Source organism: Leuciscus leuciscus (assembly GCF_965113295.1).
Source record: "Leuciscus leuciscus genome assembly, chromosome: 1".
Lineage (NCBI taxonomy): Eukaryota > Metazoa > Chordata > Actinopteri > Cypriniformes > Leuciscidae > Leuciscus > Leuciscus leuciscus.
The window spans coordinates 53,410,466-53,429,576 of NC_138725.1; the positions used below are offsets into that span (position 1 = coordinate 53,410,466).

General features: G+C 37.4%; 1 protein-coding gene and 1 long non-coding RNA gene across 2 annotated transcripts; one reads left to right on the top strand and one right to left on the bottom strand.

Moving 5' to 3' along the window:
- The first annotated feature begins 1,850 nt into the window (after nt 1–1,850).
- On the top strand, nt 1,851–16,541 carry ppp1caa (protein phosphatase 1, catalytic subunit, alpha isozyme a). Its single transcript, XM_082143289.1, has 7 exons — nt 1,851–2,323; nt 9,486–9,617; nt 10,631–10,861; nt 11,504–11,608; nt 14,334–14,557; nt 14,648–14,782; nt 15,553–16,541. The coding sequence occupies exons 1-7, from the start codon at nt 2,269–2,271 to the stop codon at nt 15,664–15,666; spliced, it is 996 nt and encodes a 331-aa protein (XP_081999415.1). The 5' UTR covers nt 1,851–2,268; the 3' UTR covers nt 15,667–16,541.
- LOC309479601 lies at nt 16,391–19,008 on the bottom strand. The gene is made up of 2 exons (XR_014199328.1): nt 17,829–19,008; nt 16,391–17,764 (listed from the first exon to the last, which is right to left on the bottom strand). It is a non-coding gene; the product is annotated as an uncharacterized lncRNA (long non-coding RNA).
- Between the last annotated feature and the right edge of the window lie 103 nt (nt 19,009–19,111).

The window sequence follows — 19,111 nt, forward strand, 5'->3', positions numbered from 1 at the left end:
AATTGAATTGAAATAATTAAAAAGCATAGCTTACCAGAAATTGTACCATGTAAACATTGTAACATGTTGCCACTAAACCTAATAAAATTCTGTTTAGTTACTAAAATGTTTTGACAATCACTTTGTTTTTTTACATCCCCCAATCCCTTTATTAGAAAAACAAAGTAGCGTAGTGGAATGGAATGGAAAAACGTGATTTTCCGGTAGGCCTACAGGATGAGAACTTATTAATTACGAAAACGATTATCTATTTTTGTTAATTATTATTTTATTTCAGTTAGTTTTTCAGTAACTGTTGTTAGTTTAATTTAGTTTTAGTTTTTCATTTATGTTGAAATATCTATTTTATTTCAGTTTACGAAAATGTTTTTTGACCAATAGTTTAAGTCTTAGTTTCAGTTTTCATTTACAAAAATAACCTTGGCCTGCTGAGAATGTTGTGAAAAATGTCTTCTCTTATTTTATGTTGCGGGAAATTGTCTTCTATGCAAAAGAAGGTCAGGAGTCAGAGCTCTTCAGAAATCAGATTATTATACAATTTGCAATTATTATACCTTGATCTTATCTGTAATTTCGCAATAACCAAGTGTGACATAACGTGTGGTAATATTCACCCCTCCTGTTTTCCCACTATTAAGTTCTACATCTTTTTCCTTTCTCTCTAATTGTGGCATTCTGCCAATTGATGGTATAACCCTCTTTCATATGCAAAATGTAACATTCTCCAAGGCCAATTAACTCTTCCCAGAGGCAAGACACCTCCACACGACACCTCTTAACAATCGTCTTATTCATTCACTTCGTCTGGTGTTTACTAGAAAATATGCAAAAACTGCAGTGGTTGCACAAACTTCTCATCTTGACCTGTAGTCACATAGGCCATAAGGCCTTATAAACACATCTGGCTTTTGTTGTATTCAAACTAATTCTACAATTGTTTTCTATAGAATAGATTAAATATTTCAACAAGAATTGCATTAATCCTCACTAAAAACAGGCTGAAAACAACAACAAAAACAAAACAAAAACCCAGCTTTTTGTGTGGCTATTTTAAGCTGTTGTTGTCAGTAAAATGCACAAAATATTGTCTTCTCTTATTTTATGTTGCGGGAAATTGTCTTCTATGCAAAAGAAGGTCAGGAGTCAGAGCTCTTCAGAAATCAGATTATTATACAATTTGCAGTTTGTGCAGTTTAAACAAAATATAGTTTGTGAAAATGGCCACAAAAATATTTGAGCCTTTTTCATCTAAATATAGAGCAGAATCTTCATTGTCAAACATGATGGTGTAAAATAGGTGCCCAGGTCAAACACCGTAACACATATTAACACAACTTTAAAACGTCATCACCAGAATGAAAACTAAACTGAAACTGACCCGCCGTGATTTGTTTTGTTTTACAGCAATCAAACAGTGCAACTTGCAAACGGGAAACTCTCTCAAGAAAAAGGAGGTGCGGTGTTCCGTAACGTCTAATAGAGGGCGCTAGTGTGTTAGAAATTAATCCAGAAACATGAGGAAACCTGTCATTAAACAATTTGAATCACAGTGTGAGCGCCTCGATATAATAATGTGACCTTAAACTATTATTTATCATAAAGCATATAGTCCCTAAACCTATAGTACATTATAAGTGCCAGCAATTTCATAGTACATGAACATCCCCTCACCCGCTCTCTCCTTTTTCACCTCATTGACGTCATTACTTTACAACTCGGGGTGGAACTCTGGAAATGAGATGTGAGTGAACATTAGCCAATGAATGACCACACCCTCAGTTCAAATGTGAGATGTAAGCCAATCATCTCCTTGCATTTACAAGCGGAGGCGGGCTCTATCAGTCTCCGTTGATTTCGCTCTTCATCAACACGGTCTTTTTTTAAAGTTCCGTAGACGATGAGAGAAGGGGGGTTGTGAGGATAAGGAAAATAGGGACAGTTTGAATATTTTAGATGTTCACGGGACATAAAAATAATCAAAAGAAGAGGTGAAGGAGTATATCTGGGCGTTTTTTTGTACCACATTAACCATTTCCTGGTGTTTAAATACGGGTAGGCAATAGCTAGCGCCATCAGGCTAACGGCGTTAGCAGTTAGCTATCAACCAAACGACAAAGGAAATATAGCCAGTAAATTCACATTTCCATAACGATATCTTTTATACGCTTTGCTTTTTCGAATTGGGGCCTTATTTTTTGACCAACCACCAAGATAACAGAAAACGGAAGACTCGACCTGTTTGAATAAACCCTACAGAAATCCACTAAAATGGCGGAGCCGGACAAATTAAACATTGACTCCATAATACAGCGTCTCCTGGAAGGTGAGAAGAAATTCAAATATCTTTTAAAAATGAACTGTTTCTCCGAAACGAAACGTGTAAAACCATCAAATACTTTTGCATTTGTGTTTGTTTTGCATGTAACGTTATGTCGTATATGATAGAATAGTAGTTACTGTTAATGATATTTTGTGCTCTGAAAAAAGCCGGGGGAAGTGGAGCGAATTAGCAGTTACTAGCCAACAATCAGTCTAACGTTACACTAATTTACTAAAAGCTGCCTGCGATTTTACAGTCGGTCACATATCTGTCATAATAAAGAACATATATAGATGACAAGTGTATGCTCTTTTTTTTCATAATCGTATAATGTTATGAGTTGAAAATCGGCCAATATTTCATTCAATGACTAGTGCTGGTGTTCCAGTTTTTCCAAGTGCTTTTCATTTCTATCAGTGTCCAGTTGTTTATCTTCAGTTTCAGCATGGGAAGTCCTGTGTCTAATTAAAACCTGCAGCAATAGGATTACTTTAACTAATGAGGATGTAGTTAGTAGAAGTGTATTACCAAGTGATCTTCACAATAGAGGCCTTCACAACACGTCGCTGAAAACGTGATCACTTTCTTTTTTGCTTAGGAGATTCTACATTTAAGCTGTTTTATTATCTGAAGATAACGTTTCTGTACATAAATGTTTAGTTATATGCATTTACACTGATTGTAAATACTTTAGCCCTTCCACAGAGTTTAATTCTTTTGGAAGCCCAATGTTGTTCAAGGGTTTTTTTTTCTTTTTTTCTGTAGTGTTGTTTTACAATTTGATGTTCATTTCTACAAAGTTGAAATATTTCATAAAATACTTGGTTGTAATTAGGCTACCGGTTGAGGTTTTAAGTAAGGATCTTCTGGGTAGTAGGAACAGAATTTGTTCATCGTCTCTTTAGCTGCATCAGAAATGTCTTTTGTATGTAATGCTTACTGATGCCTACTGAGGTACATTGCGAACCATAGCACAGATGGGCTTAATAAACCTAAGCAAGGAGTTTATTAAATATCTGACTCGCATCAAGCATGCGTGTTGCAAAATGAGAGTGCTTCAGGCCGTTTTGTAAACTATGTACCATCTTTCCAGCCGTTTACGTAGCAAAAGAAGTTAAGTAAGGTCGTAAGCTGGCCCACACAGCATCTGAGCCCCTAGAACTCCATAGAGACCTCTTTAGTTTCTGCGGAATTCATCATTCTAAAAATTCATGCAAATCTCCGCCCATATTAATTTATTAAATATTTTTGGCTTGTTTCATTGTGCTTTCAGCTCCATTTAACAAATTTTGCCATATTTGAATCCATTCCACAAAATTACATGTATTTGCAGATTCTGTGTCCACGGGCCTCTTCATATGAGTAGTTGTGAAGTTTAGACATCACAATTACTGATGGTGCTGGGTCGTTTGGTCTGCCTTTGCCAGAGTGATTGAACCGTTTTGATTTTTATTTGGCATGAAATTGAATGTCTCTTTAGTATTTTTCATATGTAATAAAAGGAAAAGACACACACACAAACACAGTCACACAAAGAAAACATTTTCCATGTACATCATACCTTTTACCTATTGGCTTTGGGTTTTGTTGGCAGCACGGTTGTGTAAACCTTGTTTTTTTTTCTGCAAATCGCAGTAAAAAATAAATAAACAAGCCTGATAATAGTTGTATATAAATCTCCTTATGTAATCCTGCTGTCCTATTTTCCCTCAAAGCTTGATGCCTTCATCCGAAGTCCTGATTCTCCTGAGTATATTTTTTTTATGGCTGCTCTGCAGATTACACAGATATCGCTATTTTATAGATATTACATATTTCATATAGATATTATATATATTAATTTATTGTGCCTATAATGGTCATATCTACTCTGACATTATATAAATGTAGGGAATATTTAGTGAGTAGAGACTGAGTTATGTTTTCCTGTTCTCAACTCAACTTTTAATGGACAGCACTTTGGTCCATAAGTAGTAAATAACTCTAAAATACATCGAATTTTTTATGCTGTTTTTAGGGGTGTAACGGTATTCAAACCGAACCGAAAAACCGCGATACACCACCCACGATACGTATCGCGATACTCTCTTGGCATACCGAAGACGCCTCGCCACCCTGCTACCCCGGCCCAACCCTGGCTCAATGGACCTCATGTCATGTGTACACCACGAATACAGCGTTGTAGCCTAACCACCATTAACACCATATAATAGCAAGCTTCGTGTTTTGCTATTGTGAAGCTCAAGCTTCGATTCTCTTCCTCAGTTATAGATTAAACATGAATGGACACCTGAAGGTATGTTGAAAGATACAGTAGGCTATACTTACTGAAATGCATCATAACTCGTGTAATCGATCAGTCAGTGTTTCAGCAGCGGAAAGACGTCAATAAAACAGCTCAGTTCGTCACATAGCATTATATTTAACTAAGTCATTCAGTGTCAACAGCTTGTTGGTTCCTAAATGAACTCTTGCACTAAATAAATGCACTATACTGCCCTACAAAGCAAAAAGGCAATAACTACGCAGAGTGCAGAACTGAGAAAAATGACTTTAAAGTTATTCTGTCATCCAGCCTAAGTAGTTGTAGGTAGATTATTGGACATGTGGCTGTTTTGTTACTTTATATTAGCTTACTCTTTGTACATATCAATCCTCATATTTAATTTGATATTTTACCCCCCTATTTTGCAGTTACTGTATTCTTGCTTTGTACATTTGCTTTGTATTACTTACCAAAAACGTGGCACCATACCAAGGAAAAAGGCAGTAACTACAGATTCTCCAAAAACTATTACCATTTTTCTCCAAAACGACACACATTTGAGATAAGATGTTTTGTCACATAACAAAGGATGCCTTGAATGTCATGAAAAGGATAATAACTAATTTTTGACCAAAAATGCAGTTACTGCCTTTTTGCTTTGTAGGGTAGTATATTAACCTATATATTATATTTTACAAAACCTGTTAATGATATCTTGATTATTTAATGTTTGTTTAAAATATCTGTCATGAAAATGACAGCAACTGTGTACATTTTTATATTTCAAAAACGAATTAGAGTAAAAACATAAGTTAATGCAAAAACTGCCTTATGTGCAGTTTTCATATGTATTGAGTGTTGCTTTTTATATCTAAAAATAAATAGCATCTGAATTTAGGCTAAAAGTCTAGGCTCTGTTGTTAACCTTTAATGTTACCGTAATGTGCGGGCTCCCTATATAGTTTACAGCATTAGCAGATCCTTTTTTTTTTTTATCCTTGCAAAATGTTTAATTGTAATGGAATTATTTTAAAGACAAAGATACAATTTGTTCATTAAACCACTGTAAAAAAAAAAACAATTTTACCTTTCTACACCCCCCACCCCACCGAACCGAACTGAGACGTCAAAACCGCGGGACATACCGAACCGTCAGTTTTATGTATCATTACACCCCTACTGTTTTTATGCTGTTCTCTGTATGATATGCTGTTCTCTGGACCAAAGTTGTTGCTGTCAGTGATTTTGAGGGTAGGGGGAAAAGCGCATTGCTCTGGCATGCAGATATGGTCAGACTCTGTATGCAGGCAGGTTGTGCTCAACAATACACACGTATAATACAGTGAACGTATCAGAGTGTCCTATTTACCAAAGTTTTTTGTGTACTTGGGTTACTGTGCTTGTAGGTTGGAAATAATTACAAGAAGTTACATAACTTAACTTAATCCTCCCTTTTAATGAACCCAGCGGTGTGTCTTTTGACAGGCAGTACCCTTTTTTTTTTTTTTAAATCCGGATCCTAAGACTGGAATGTTCAGTGATTCCAGCTTTTAAGTCTAGATCCTTTTGGTTCATGCTGTTCTATACTGCAGCGCTGTTGTGCCCAAACTCCCAAAGCCTCATGGCCAACCAACGGAAAATCAATTGTACTGATTACAGGTGACATGAAGGAAACTTTTGCACGTAGACTATTGCTTTTGGTTGTTTTATGCTGGTTGCTGTGTTTTCCCAGCATCTGCTAACATTTGCCATTCTGTTGAGGTATCACATAAATAAGTTGTTTTCTTCTCCTCAGATTGTCCCTCTATCTCATTGCCTTCATTGGATTAAGTGTAGAGGGTATCACCTCTGAGAACTTGCAGATTCCGAGGGAAAACGCATGGATGTCCATGTGATGACCGTCTTCATTATTACGATTAAGCACTGGACTGTTAGCATGACTATTTACCAATCGCATGAGACGGCTAGATGCAAACTTGTAGTTAAATTTGATTGCCTTTGTTGTTCTCTGTGATTATTTAAAGAACTTAACACACCTACGAGCTACCGTTCAAGTGGTTTATTTATCAACCAAGTACACCCCCTATTTGGTGGGTGGTTGAACTGTTCTCTGCACTACTGTTTTTCTACTTATTTATGGAATTTAGCACACCTAACTAGAACACCTGTGGTTATTGTTTGAGTGGTTTATTTGTTTGTTTGTCGTATAGGTCCACCCCCAACCTTGTGTTGGGTCTAAGCTCTGTGATGCTTATTGGCCCCGTGACTAACTTTAGAGCAAGTGCTGTTAGGGCATTAGCCGGCCTTAATCTGGGTTTAAAGTGACGAGCAGCAAGATCCTATTTATACCCACTTTTCACTGGCTGAGCTGACAGGCTTCCGGTCACCGTCCTGGCCCTCAGATCACTCAAGTGCTGAAACCTTAAAGGCCTCCTTTTTTGAGACCCCTCCTAAGTGTAATACCACACCATTGGTGCATGTTTGGTGCACATCATCTGATTTGTTTGCTCAAAAGTCCTCTATTAAAATGAAACCAAGGTAGTTAGCGTCAGGTTTCAGTAACAAAAAAAGTGAAGTGCTTGTTCCCTAATATGAAAGTCAAATTCAGTGTATTATCTCTCCTTTGTTGTGCAGGGGAGAAAGTGAAATGTAACTTCCCAGGTAACTTTGATGCAAACACACGCTGTTCGTGACAAAGTAGTAGCAACCATACAATATGCATTATCAAAATGTACAAACAATAAACCCAAGGGAAGGTGAATATAGATCTTGTGCAAATAAATGGCACACAATGTCCAACACACTAGTTGGTTCAATACCAAATCGATATTAAAATAAAGGAAATGTAACAATAGTTTTTCAATTCTTATAATACATCTTCATAATGCATACAATCTTTCTGCAGTATTAGAAGCATCGTATACAGACTGAATTCAGTGTCAGTGTCGTAGCATGCATATTTGAAGAATCCTCATGGTAAAAAAAAAAGCGACATTAAGTAGTTAGAAGTCTGTATGATAAAAAAAAAAAAAAAATTAACCTCTCATGCTCACCCAGGCTGCATTTATTTGATCTTATATATATATATAATTTTTTATTTTTTTTGGCAGAGCTGAATTTTCAGCAGCCATTCATTACTCCAGCCTTCAGTGTCACACATATGCTGATTCGGTGCTCAAGAGCAATTATTTTGGTATTAATGTTGAAAACTTGGGCTGCTTAATTTAATTTTTTTGCAAACTGAATTTTTTTTCAGGATTCTTTGATTAATGGAAAGTTCAAAAGAACAGTTTATTCAAAATGTGAGTCTTTTATAATGTCTTTCCTGCATAAAATTAACTTCTTTAAAGAAAAAAACGTTTGAATTGTAGTATACAGTACATGCTTTAATGGCAGCTACTTGGTCAAAATAGTGATGTATCATAGTGATTGATGTAATTTAAGTTTAAATTTCAAATTGAAGTTATATCATTAGGTTAAAAATTAAGTAATTGTTGCTTTGGTATGTAAATTGGTATTGTGAAATTTCAGTGGTATGCTCTGATATTTTAGTAATGTGACACTGCATGGCATGCAGGAATTTTTCACTTTCCACTGTGAAGTGTGCTGTGGGTGTCTTTTAAACAGCTGCACGAATATGTATTCAGTGTGGGTGAACACTCAGTCAGCCAGCTGTTTTTCTCTGTGGACTGTCACGTTGAATGAGACATCTTCTGTAGAGATGGGTGGATGCAAAGAAACATTTTGTCATGCACTGTAAAATTGTTTTGGCGGTAACATTGTTCAGTTTGTATGATGTGGGCATTGAGATTTCATAACATTTCAGTACTGACTATTTGTGTCCTTGGTTAATTTGTGTAAAGCAGCATTCTTTAAACATTTATTTAGAGGTGTAGCCTGGTTGGATTGATTTTGTGATTGTGCACAAATGAGCCATCTTCCAAATCCTTGCATAACTGCCCGATTATGTGAGTCACCAGGATACGCTCTGTGTATGCTACAATATTTCATTCCTGAAGGAAGCCATGTGAAATGTATATTTAAAACCCAACAATGGCTTGACTACAACTGCAGGGATGCTTATTTTTATGTTCTGAATCCCATGCACAGGTGCATTTCAGATTTTTGCCCATTGTGACCTCGGAGATGGCCGCTTCAGCCCTGTTCAAATAGGTGGCAATATTTTTCCTTTCCAGATGCATCATATGTGCTTTCTTTCATCTGCTGCTGCCAGCTAAACTCTCGAACAGCACGGCATGCTGCCAATCTAAAAGGGCATGTTTGAATAATACCACAGGTCTGTGTTGTGTGAGATGACAGTCTGTTTAGACCCTGCAAGCCTTCCGTCACAGCAGGCCAGCAAATCTCTTTGGGGCTTTTTTTGTGTGTGTGGGGGGTGGGGTGGGAGGGGGGTCTGTTGACCCCTGTTTTTTTTTGTTGTTGTTGTGAATATTTAAATATATCTGCAATTTTTAATCTATCTTAAATTGCATATGATCTTTAACACTGAGCAGCTGTGCCTCGGAAAATAAATATCTTTACCACGCAATGTGGTTTATAAAAGCCATATGTGCGGTTGTGCTAGTGTGGACTAAGTGAAACGCTAAGGACTGCTTTAACAAACCTGCTAAATTCTGTAAATGCCTTTGCTGGGTCTTGTGCGGTTGGGGTTCCTGTTTCAGCAGAGACACATGATCTAGTGTTTGAGTGCGCTGACGTCTGTGCGTCACTTTTCTGTACATCCCATCACTTCAGAGAGCCTCTCATCCTCTAGCTCTTCCTAGTTTTAAAAAAAGCACTTATTTTCTGATAACTGGATCTAATCTGGCACATTTGCTTTTTGTTTGTTTTGGCCTGATTCCTACTATTCTCATTTTGTCTCTTTTGTGCTTCTTCCAGTTAAAGGCTCCAGGCCAGGCAAGAACGTACAGCTGACAGAGAGTGAAATCCGTGGCCTCTGTCTCAAATCCCGAGAAATTTTCCTCAGCCAGCCGATCCTGCTGGAGCTGGAAGCACCGCTCAAGATCTGTGGTATGTTTGTCCTACAGGGTTCCCACGATCATGGAAAACCTTAAAGGGGTCATATGACGGTTCTAAAAAGAACATTATTTTGTGTATTTGGTTTAATGCAATGCGGTTTTAGGTTTCAAAAAAGTCATTATTTTACACATACTGTACATTATTATTGCTCCTCTATGCCCTGCCTTTTTGAAACGCGTAGATTTTTACAAAGCTCATCGTTCTGAAAAATGCGGTGTGCTCTGATTGGCCAGCAATCCAGATTGGCCCGAATACCTCAAGCGAGTGACGAAAATGTCACGCCCCTTACCATATTTGGAAAATCAGCTCCCATTGCAATTACGACAGGTGATAATGTCGATACTACCTTATCAATTTGAGATCGAAACTGATCCGGAAAATGCAGATGACCAAGCTGATCGATCAACTTTGCCAGCCTAACTGGACCAGAACATATCAGATTGGTGTGGTTTTATTTCATTGGGGACATAATTGTTGATTATAATGACTTATACTGTCTTTTTACACGCCGCGCTACGGGGGAGAGAACATTATGTAAACATAAAACCATGTCTGCATTTGTTATTGTAGAAATGACAAACAAGCGCTACTCTATACTGCTCAAAACTCAAAATAATTTATCCATATTAAAAAATACTTACTGTGCTGTGTCTGAGTTAGAAGTGCCAGACTGTACTTGCAAAGATGGAATTGCCCCACTTTTTAGAATCAGCCTTTGTGCACAGCCAGCCTTGTTCTCTCCCAGGTTCTGGAAACAGTCTGTTGTAGATTTGGCTGAGCCTTAACTTTTACAAAGTATATCTCTGGGTTTGAGACTTTGAGCTTTGTAAATCTGCAGATCTTATACATGCACAAATAGCTACATAACACACTAAAGAAAAAGGAAAACAGGAAATTGCATCATATGACCCCTTTAAAGGAATTCAGATCTAAATTAGTGGATATTATTAAATTAATTAAATTATTATACTGAACATAATTTTTTTTTTCTGTTGCATGTGCAGGTGATGTTCATGGCCAGTACTATGACCTTCTTCGTCTCTTTGAGTATGGGGGCTTTCCTCCTGAAAGCAACTACTTGTTCCTGGGGGACTATGTGGATAGAGGGAAACAGTCTCTAGAGACCATTTGCCTCCTGTTGGCCTACAAAGTCAAATATCCTGAAAACTTCTTCCTTCTGCGTGGCAACCACGAGTGCGCCTCTATCAACCGTATATATGGCTTCTATGATGAGTGTAGGTATCAGTATAAATTCTGAATTTGATCTCTTACAACTAGGGCTGGGCGATTTGACAATATTATCGTATATCGACGATGTCTTGCAAGTGTCTCGATGTTGATTATAACAGTCAGTTACCAGACGATCATCGACAATATACGATAATGACCTATATAATTCACATAGCCGCATAGTTACCATACACACATTTATTCACATGCAATAGCATGAATTAAATATTTTCTATAGGCTAGCAGCTAGTAGGGTTAGGAATAGAAAATCGATTCCAGTTCTTGATATTATTTAAGCGCAAGACGTGCCAAAGAGAACACTTCTGGATGCGTGCTGTTTTCTTGCTGCGCAAAACCCAGCTCTCATATAGTGCACGGACAAATATACACACACACACACACAATTGTCCAAATATGCCCGTAAAAGCAGTCAGTTTTTTCTTAAGTGAACTTAATCCGTCGGCCTATAGGATAGACAATATAATTGGATATTGCGGTATTTGTTTAAGGCAATTATATAAAAAAACAAAACATTTTTACATATCGCCCAGCCCTAATTACATCTTCATAAATACTTATGATGCCTTTCCTATATACACATTTCATGATTTTGAATGCTCATAAGCTATTTTTTTCTGTCCTCTAAGGTAAGCGACGGTATAACATTAAGCTGTGGAAGACCTTCACAGACTGTTTCAATTGTTTACCTGTGGCTGCCATTGTAGACGAGAAGATCTTCTGTTGCCATGGAGGTGAGTGCAGGCAGAGGTCTTCTGTCCCCATGGCAATTTTAATGTTCTGCCATAACTCCTGTATTGACTTTGCAATTTCCCTGGATAAGTTAAATATAGCTGTTTATAGCCATATGACTGGGAGACCATAAAGTTTGGTTCATTTGATTGGCACAAAATCTCAACGACACACCAGGGGTCTAACTAGAGTCCTCATAAAAAGACAGAGTTTTGTGTACACTTCATTTAAGCTAGTGTGGTTTTGCAAATGATGTGGCAGTAATCTGCTCTGGAAATGAACCGTAATTGATTCGTTTTTTTCTTTTGTGATTTTCATCATATCCTCAAAATATCTGCTGTGCTTAGCAATGAAATGCAATAAATATGAACTGTTTTAAACATAAAGATCCAGATGGAGTGCTCATATAAAGATTGCTTTATGCAGCTTAAACTTAAGGGGTTCACTAAAACTATTGATTGATGTCATGAATGCATACATGGGAGAAACGGCACAAACAACCAGCATTTCCTGCACTACTAATCTACCACCACAGTAACAAATACAAATTATTACTGGTTTGTGAGCGTGCAGTCTGAATGGATTTTTTTTTTGTTTTTTTTGTTTTACTGACTGAGCTCAAAACAATACAGGAAATGTGGCGTGACTAGTGTAGTCTGATTCACACAAAAAAACTGGTTCTTTATTCTCATAAAGACTCTTTGAGTTTTTGGTCTGATTCCCCTAGTGAAAAATTTATATGCTAAAATGTATTTGAAATACATTTATTTTGTAAAGTATTCTACAAATACATTTACATATTTATGTACTTAATATAAATGCTCTACAATTGTACTGTTGATATACTAAATTGTTATACTTCAGTCTATACTTAAATTGGAACAACAAATTTTGTTCTTAATGCACTTTAGTTATCTGGAAATAGTGCTGAAGTTCAACTAAAGATATACTTAAAGCTGCAGTCCGTAAGCTGCAGCTTATCCAAAATAAATTTGCATCATGCTAGGCACTAGGCAACCTAATAAAGTACATAACCAGCCAGTGTTCAAAACTATCTGCTTGCCTTAGCTCAATTCAAAACGGTAAGCTTGTAATAATGTTTTAATTCCAGTGGTACTGGTGGACTTCCACAGGAAATTTGAGCATGTCTTTGCGTCATTACGTCACATCTGTACACAAAGGTGTCTCGGCTAGTAGACTATATTGTGCGCGAGGATGTTGAAGGTGGAGATTTATAGCCTTTTCTCACAGGACTTGATATAATTAAACTTATCAATTTGATGGCGGATCCAGAAAGGTTCAAACGACAAAAAAAAGTGACAACTGGAGATTCACCCGTTGTAAAATGCAAAAGACTTCGGACTTCAGAGTGGCTACAGAAAAAATAAAAAAAAAGAGTAAAGTTGATAATTCCACGAATTACATGGAGATGGAGATGGCGATGGCGACAAAGAGAAAAACTAGGGACTGCAGCTTTAAGTATATTTGTGCTATAGTGGAACTATTGCAAGTATACTTTAAAGGGTTCATTGGATGCAAAATTTACTTTAATATGGTGTTTACATATAAATGTGTCTCTGCAGTGTGTGGACACAACCACCATACAATGAAAAAAAAAAAAATCCATTCACTCCTTTTTTTGTTTTATTAAAAGCCTAAACGCTCTCAATAATCAAGCCGTTTGGATTTGAGCAATATGATGTCATATTGCTCATGCTCCACCCACGACCACTGACGGACTGTCCCGTATTAGCATATTTCCGCCCTCAGCCATTTGTATACCGTCCGCCCTCAGCCATTTGTATACTGTCCGCCAAGGCAGCACTTTACGTGTCTTGTGTTGACACTCACCATGAAAGAGAGGGGTGGGGTGAGCAGTTGCTCATTATCATTTAAAGCGGGTCACTGTGACGGGTCACTGTGAACAGAGCTGTTTTTGAGGAGGTAAAAAGGGTGTTTTACACAACCATTGAGGAATTTTAACCAAAGTATGTTACAAACTTTACATGAAGACCCTAAAGAATCATACCAACTTGTGGAAAATGGGCGTCCGATGACCCCTTTGAAATAATCTTGCATTTTAAAGACTGATATTATACAGGGATCATACTATCCTTACTAATAGTGATATTAAACCAATTTTAAGGTTTAATATCAAGAAATGTGCATTGTACAATAAAGTGATCCAAATAAAGTTGATTATATTTATATCAGTAAGTCTTAAGCGATATGTCAGTAAATATATTCATGGATTTGTAGTATACTTAGTATGAAATAAATGTATTTTAAATACCTTTGGGTGTAGGTTTTTTTCACTAGGGTCCTTTACTGATTCAGTTCACTGAATCCTGAATCATGGTTACGGAAATGACATTTCACTTATTGAATTGTAATCCTTTACTTTTAGTCATGTGTTCTATTGAAAGTAAGAAATATTAATGGTGTTTTACTAAATATTTGTCCTAAATGTTTCTAAAATTATATTTAATTTTGTTATAAAACATTTTAAAACTTAAGCTTTTTATAGGAGACATGTTAAGACCTTCTCTCATTTAAATTCAAATCACCAATCTGTATTGAAGGATTCTGACATGATTTCTTCATCTTGCTTGTAAAGCTGTTTAGAAATGTGGTGTTTTGCAGCCCCACAGTGTCTGGATGCACAAAAGAAAAAGATGCTCCCTAAAAATGCACTGTGAAAATATAATGAATTGTTTCCTGCTCCAGGCCTCTCTCCAGACCTGCAGTCAATGGAGCAGGTGCGGCGCGTCATGCGGCCCACGGATGTGCCTGACCAGGGGCTGCTGTGTGACCTGCTTTGGGCCGACCCAGACAAAGACGTGCTAGGTTGGGGAGAGAATGACCGTGGTGTGTCCTTCACCTTCGGTGCAGACGTGGTGGCCAAATTTCTTCACAAACATGACATGGACCTAATATGCAGGGCACATCAGGTTAGTATATGTTCTGCTGTTGTAGGAATGCTTTAACAAAGCCTTGTAACATTAATAGACTTCAAAATGTGACGTTATCATCTTGTGCAGGTGGTGGAGGATGGTTATGAGTTTTTTGCGAAGAGACAGTTAGTCACCCTGTTCTCCGCTCCCAACTACTGTGGCGAGTTTGATAACGCCGGGGCCATGATGAGTGTGGATGAGACACTCATGTGTTCCTTCCAGGTAAGACATGAGCTGTCATTTTCCTCCCTGTCTTTTGCCTATACCTGATTACAAGGCTTTCCAGTTTCTCTGCAAATACATAAAGTATAATTTGACGGTCTGGCCAACTTCCTCTGTAGATTTGCATTAGGTCATCTCCAGAACATTTGTTCTCTGTGTTTACAGTGATTCTATTGTTCTGTTCTAAAACCTAGTGCACTGCCTACAGATGCTTTTTAAGGCATCATGGGCTCGCTCTCAGCATAAAGACAAAAAAAAACTAGGCAACCTAATTATACTACCATCTAAGATTGCTCATTCTAAATGTGCAGTCATATTAGCAAAATGGTGGGGAAACGAGGCACATTTGTCTGTCATTATTGTAGTGATTTTTAATCAAGTTAATTTATTTTTATAATTTGGGGGGGAAATGGGCCTTAAATATCTTCCAGTTTCTATTTCAATAAAAAAAAGTTTTTGCTATGAAAATAGCTAAAGAAGCTGGCATAGTTAAAAATCTGTAGTTTTGTATTGCTAATGTCAAACTGCATTCAAATCAATTGTTAATCAAGTCTCTCACACAGAGGTACTACCTATGTAGAGGGTTTTGAATTAGTCAGTTGTGAGGTTCTATGGTGGTTAGGATGGTCCCTATGTAGGTAGCTCGCTAGATTTTGAAACGGAGCTTATATGCACCAAAGCGCTCTCTCTGTGGGAGGACGTGGCTATATTTGGAAGTCTGTGAGCTGTCGTGCGCCGTTGCTCACTCTCGTCCTCTGTCTTTTTCTCAGATCCTTAAGCCAGCTGATAAGAAGCTGTACTACGGTGGAGGAGGTGGAATGGGCTCAGGACGTCCAGTCACCCCACCGCGAAATTCAGCCAAGGGTGGAAAAGCCAAGAAATAACACCCGCTGGATGATCCCTCCACCCCCAACGTCGTCTCTCCTGAAAATTCCCTGTTCTCTCCCTACTCTTTCTCTACCTCCCTTCTTTCTTTCCATCTCCAAATGGCTATAAAGCAAAACAGTACCCAGGGTTGAAGTCCTTTTCTCTCTCTTTCTTTTTTAATATTTTTTTTTCTTTTCTTCATGTAACTTTACAAATGTGTGTATATATATATATATATATATATATATATATATATATATATATATATATATATATATATATATATATATATATATGAGACTGCGTGTGTGAGCATCGGTTATGTTTGTTAGGCTCTTTGTGTTTGTCTTTCCACCCATCCTTCCCTTCCCCTCCACCGCTCATTGCCCCCATCTCTCCACCTGTCTCTGTCAGGGAGCCTCTGACGAAGTCTACATTTGAACTCCCAGCCAGGCTCTGGGAAAGATTGAGACACAGAGGGGTCAAAGGGGGCCGGTCGAGAGGTGCGGGTGAAGTCCCCCTCACTGTTTATGTCCTGACACCCTCCTGCATTGTTTTAAACACAGAACTTGCACATCCTGCATTAGTTAGAGAGCCAGTCTGAGTGAAATGTGATAAATGTATACACACACGCAGGGAGAATGGATGTGCAGAGAAAGCGTGAGGTAGAGAGAGACTGTCACAGGTGCATAATTTCCATTTAGAGATCCAGTGATTTAAAACAATCAATCATGTTGGAACTTTTTACTTATTTTTTTCCTTTTCTTTTTCTTTTTTTTTTTTTTTTTGTAGTTGGATCACAACAAAAGCTTTGAAATTCTTTGCTTACTATGTGTGTTTTTTTAGTGTCTTTTTTGAAAGACAATTATCAATAAAGAGAACTTTATTTAAACATCCTGTACTATCTATCTTACTGTGTCCCATTCTCCCAAGTTATGACTCTCTTCCTCAGGTGTTGCGAATCTGTCCTGTTCTCTATTTTCTTTCGTTTTATTTAACTAAAGTGGATTGAATGTAGTCTTTTAGGGTTGACCAAAGTTGACATTTGCTGAGAAGGACCTTTGCTGAGATTGTACACCTAATCATTTTCTGTTTGTCTCCAACTTGCTTGCTGCCGCTTTCTCTCTCTGTCTGCTTCCTCTCAACAGTAAACTCAGTCTCCCTTTGCCTTCCAATTATGCTATTCTCCATTTTACCTGTTCGATTACATAATTAACCTTATCTGTCCTATTGCTCTGTCCTTCTCTTTTCACTTTTTGATAGTTAGCATTGTCTGGGTTTTGAAGCACTGGGTGACACCCAGCTCCTGGATCTTGCTTTGCCAGCTCAACTTGTCTCTTACCTCTAGAGATCTGTTGTCCTATTCATTCCCCTCCCTCCATTTCAAACTGTGTGTTCTGAGTTGCCAGACAGGATTTAAAGTTTGATCCATTTAAATCTCAGAGGAGTTGCTACTGTAATTAGGATTTAAGAATTTTGTTTGCCTCAAACTCATATCACTGATTCCAGCAGGTGGCGCATTTCACAAAATACTAGTTCTTCTATATGTTCATAGGGGATAAGAATATTGCAAAGCAATACACTAGTGTCCTCTGCTGGCTCAAAGACACTGACATTAGTTTTTTTTTTTCGTTTTTTTTTTTTTATGTTGTCACCTGCTTAATATCTTCTGAAATTAATAGTTTTGTAATTTAAAGCAGAGTAGCAACATCTAAAATTATTTAAATAAGCAGGTAATCTTTGGTTAAGTGTGTAGATTAAATGTCTTTTATAATATGAAAGAAAAAGAAAATATGTAAACCAGGGGTGTCCAAACTCAGTCCTGGAGGACCACTGTCCTGCAGAGTTTCAACTTGCATCAACACGCCTGCCTGGAAGTCTCTAGTATTCATGGAGCAGGATTGGACACTCCTGATGTAAACTGTATGGTGGCCTAGTTTAAAAAAATACAAATAAATAATCTATGGTTAACAATGCTTTAGATGCTCAGAAAGGTCTTCAGGTCAAGGTGTGTCTTTCATTGCTTATGTAACATTTTTAGCCAATGTAGGAGACTAGCACTGAAAAATTAGAGTAATGAGTAATAGACAGATGTAGTTGACCGCGCTAGACACACTAATTGCTTTCTTGCATCACGGAACTGACTGTCACATACAGATCACAACAGTGGCAACAGAACATGAAAAATCAATGTCATTCCTCATCTGGCATCTTATGGTCAGTTTCAAATCAAGTACCATAACCATAATACAATCATATTGCTCTTTTCTGATAGATCTTGTATATGTTGGGGGGGGGGGGTTGCCTTCAAAAAAAAGAAGCAAAAAGTTGATGTATTTCCTTTTGGTTGATGGCCTTTCTATTATCTCTGATCTCCTCAGCAAGGCTGGTAGATTGTGCACATTTGCTTTGCAGCAACACTGAGATTAAGACTTTATTAGTAGTAGACTTGTTGTTTATTAATATATAATTGTACTTTTTATTTGTTTTACTTGACCGAGAGCAGGATACTTAGATGATGTAACTTTTTTTCTTTCTCTTATAAAGCAATCAGGGATGTTTTCCTTAATGCAGTGTAGTACATTATTTCAACTGTACCATAGGTATAAATTAGCCAATTAGAGGCTTCAGGGGATGGGGCTTTTGAGATTTTGCTTTTTCAATGCAATTTGATTTCCAACCACAAATCCTGTTTCTCAGCTACTGGAAACAAAAATAAAACCGTGTATTTCTACTGGCTGTTTTGATATTCCTTCAAGATTTTTAATAATTGGGCATCTAAATGTGAACGATTTCCCACTTCTAAGAAAGGTGTCTTGCCCTGGTTAAAACCATACAATTTATGATTTGCTTGAATACTTTTTTTTCTTCTTTCCACAAAATATGTTCCACCCTGACAGTACTCTCACAGGCTCACAGCTGAGAATTGTTAAAATAAAACAGCTAATCTTGAAGCACGAAACCCATGGGGGAAAGTTTTGGAAATTTGAAGGTTATTCATGTTGGTTTAAAGGATTAGAAATCCTAATTTGGGTATTTAAGATCTTTCAACTTTAAATATTTTAAATGATAACGACCTTAACAATAATCACAAAATATTTAAAACCAATGCTTATTGTTTTCAGACAATGTGCAACACAACAAATATTACATTTAAACGGTACAAAGAACACAGTGATGGTAATGAATATTTAAACATCTACTGAGCAGAACCAGAAAAACCTTAATCCCATCAAACATGCATTTTGCCTAACAAACAGTCTGCTATTAAATTGCGTAACTCCATGAGGTCAACAGGACACGGTTACAGAGATGAGGCGGGGAACGGAGCTACTTTCTCGCCCACTGATTGGTGGAAGCCTGTGGTATTTTCTACATCTGTACTCCTATAGGCCAATCTCAACGCCCTGTAACTTGGCCAGCCAATAGGATATGGTGAAAAACACCGAGATCCCTCCCACT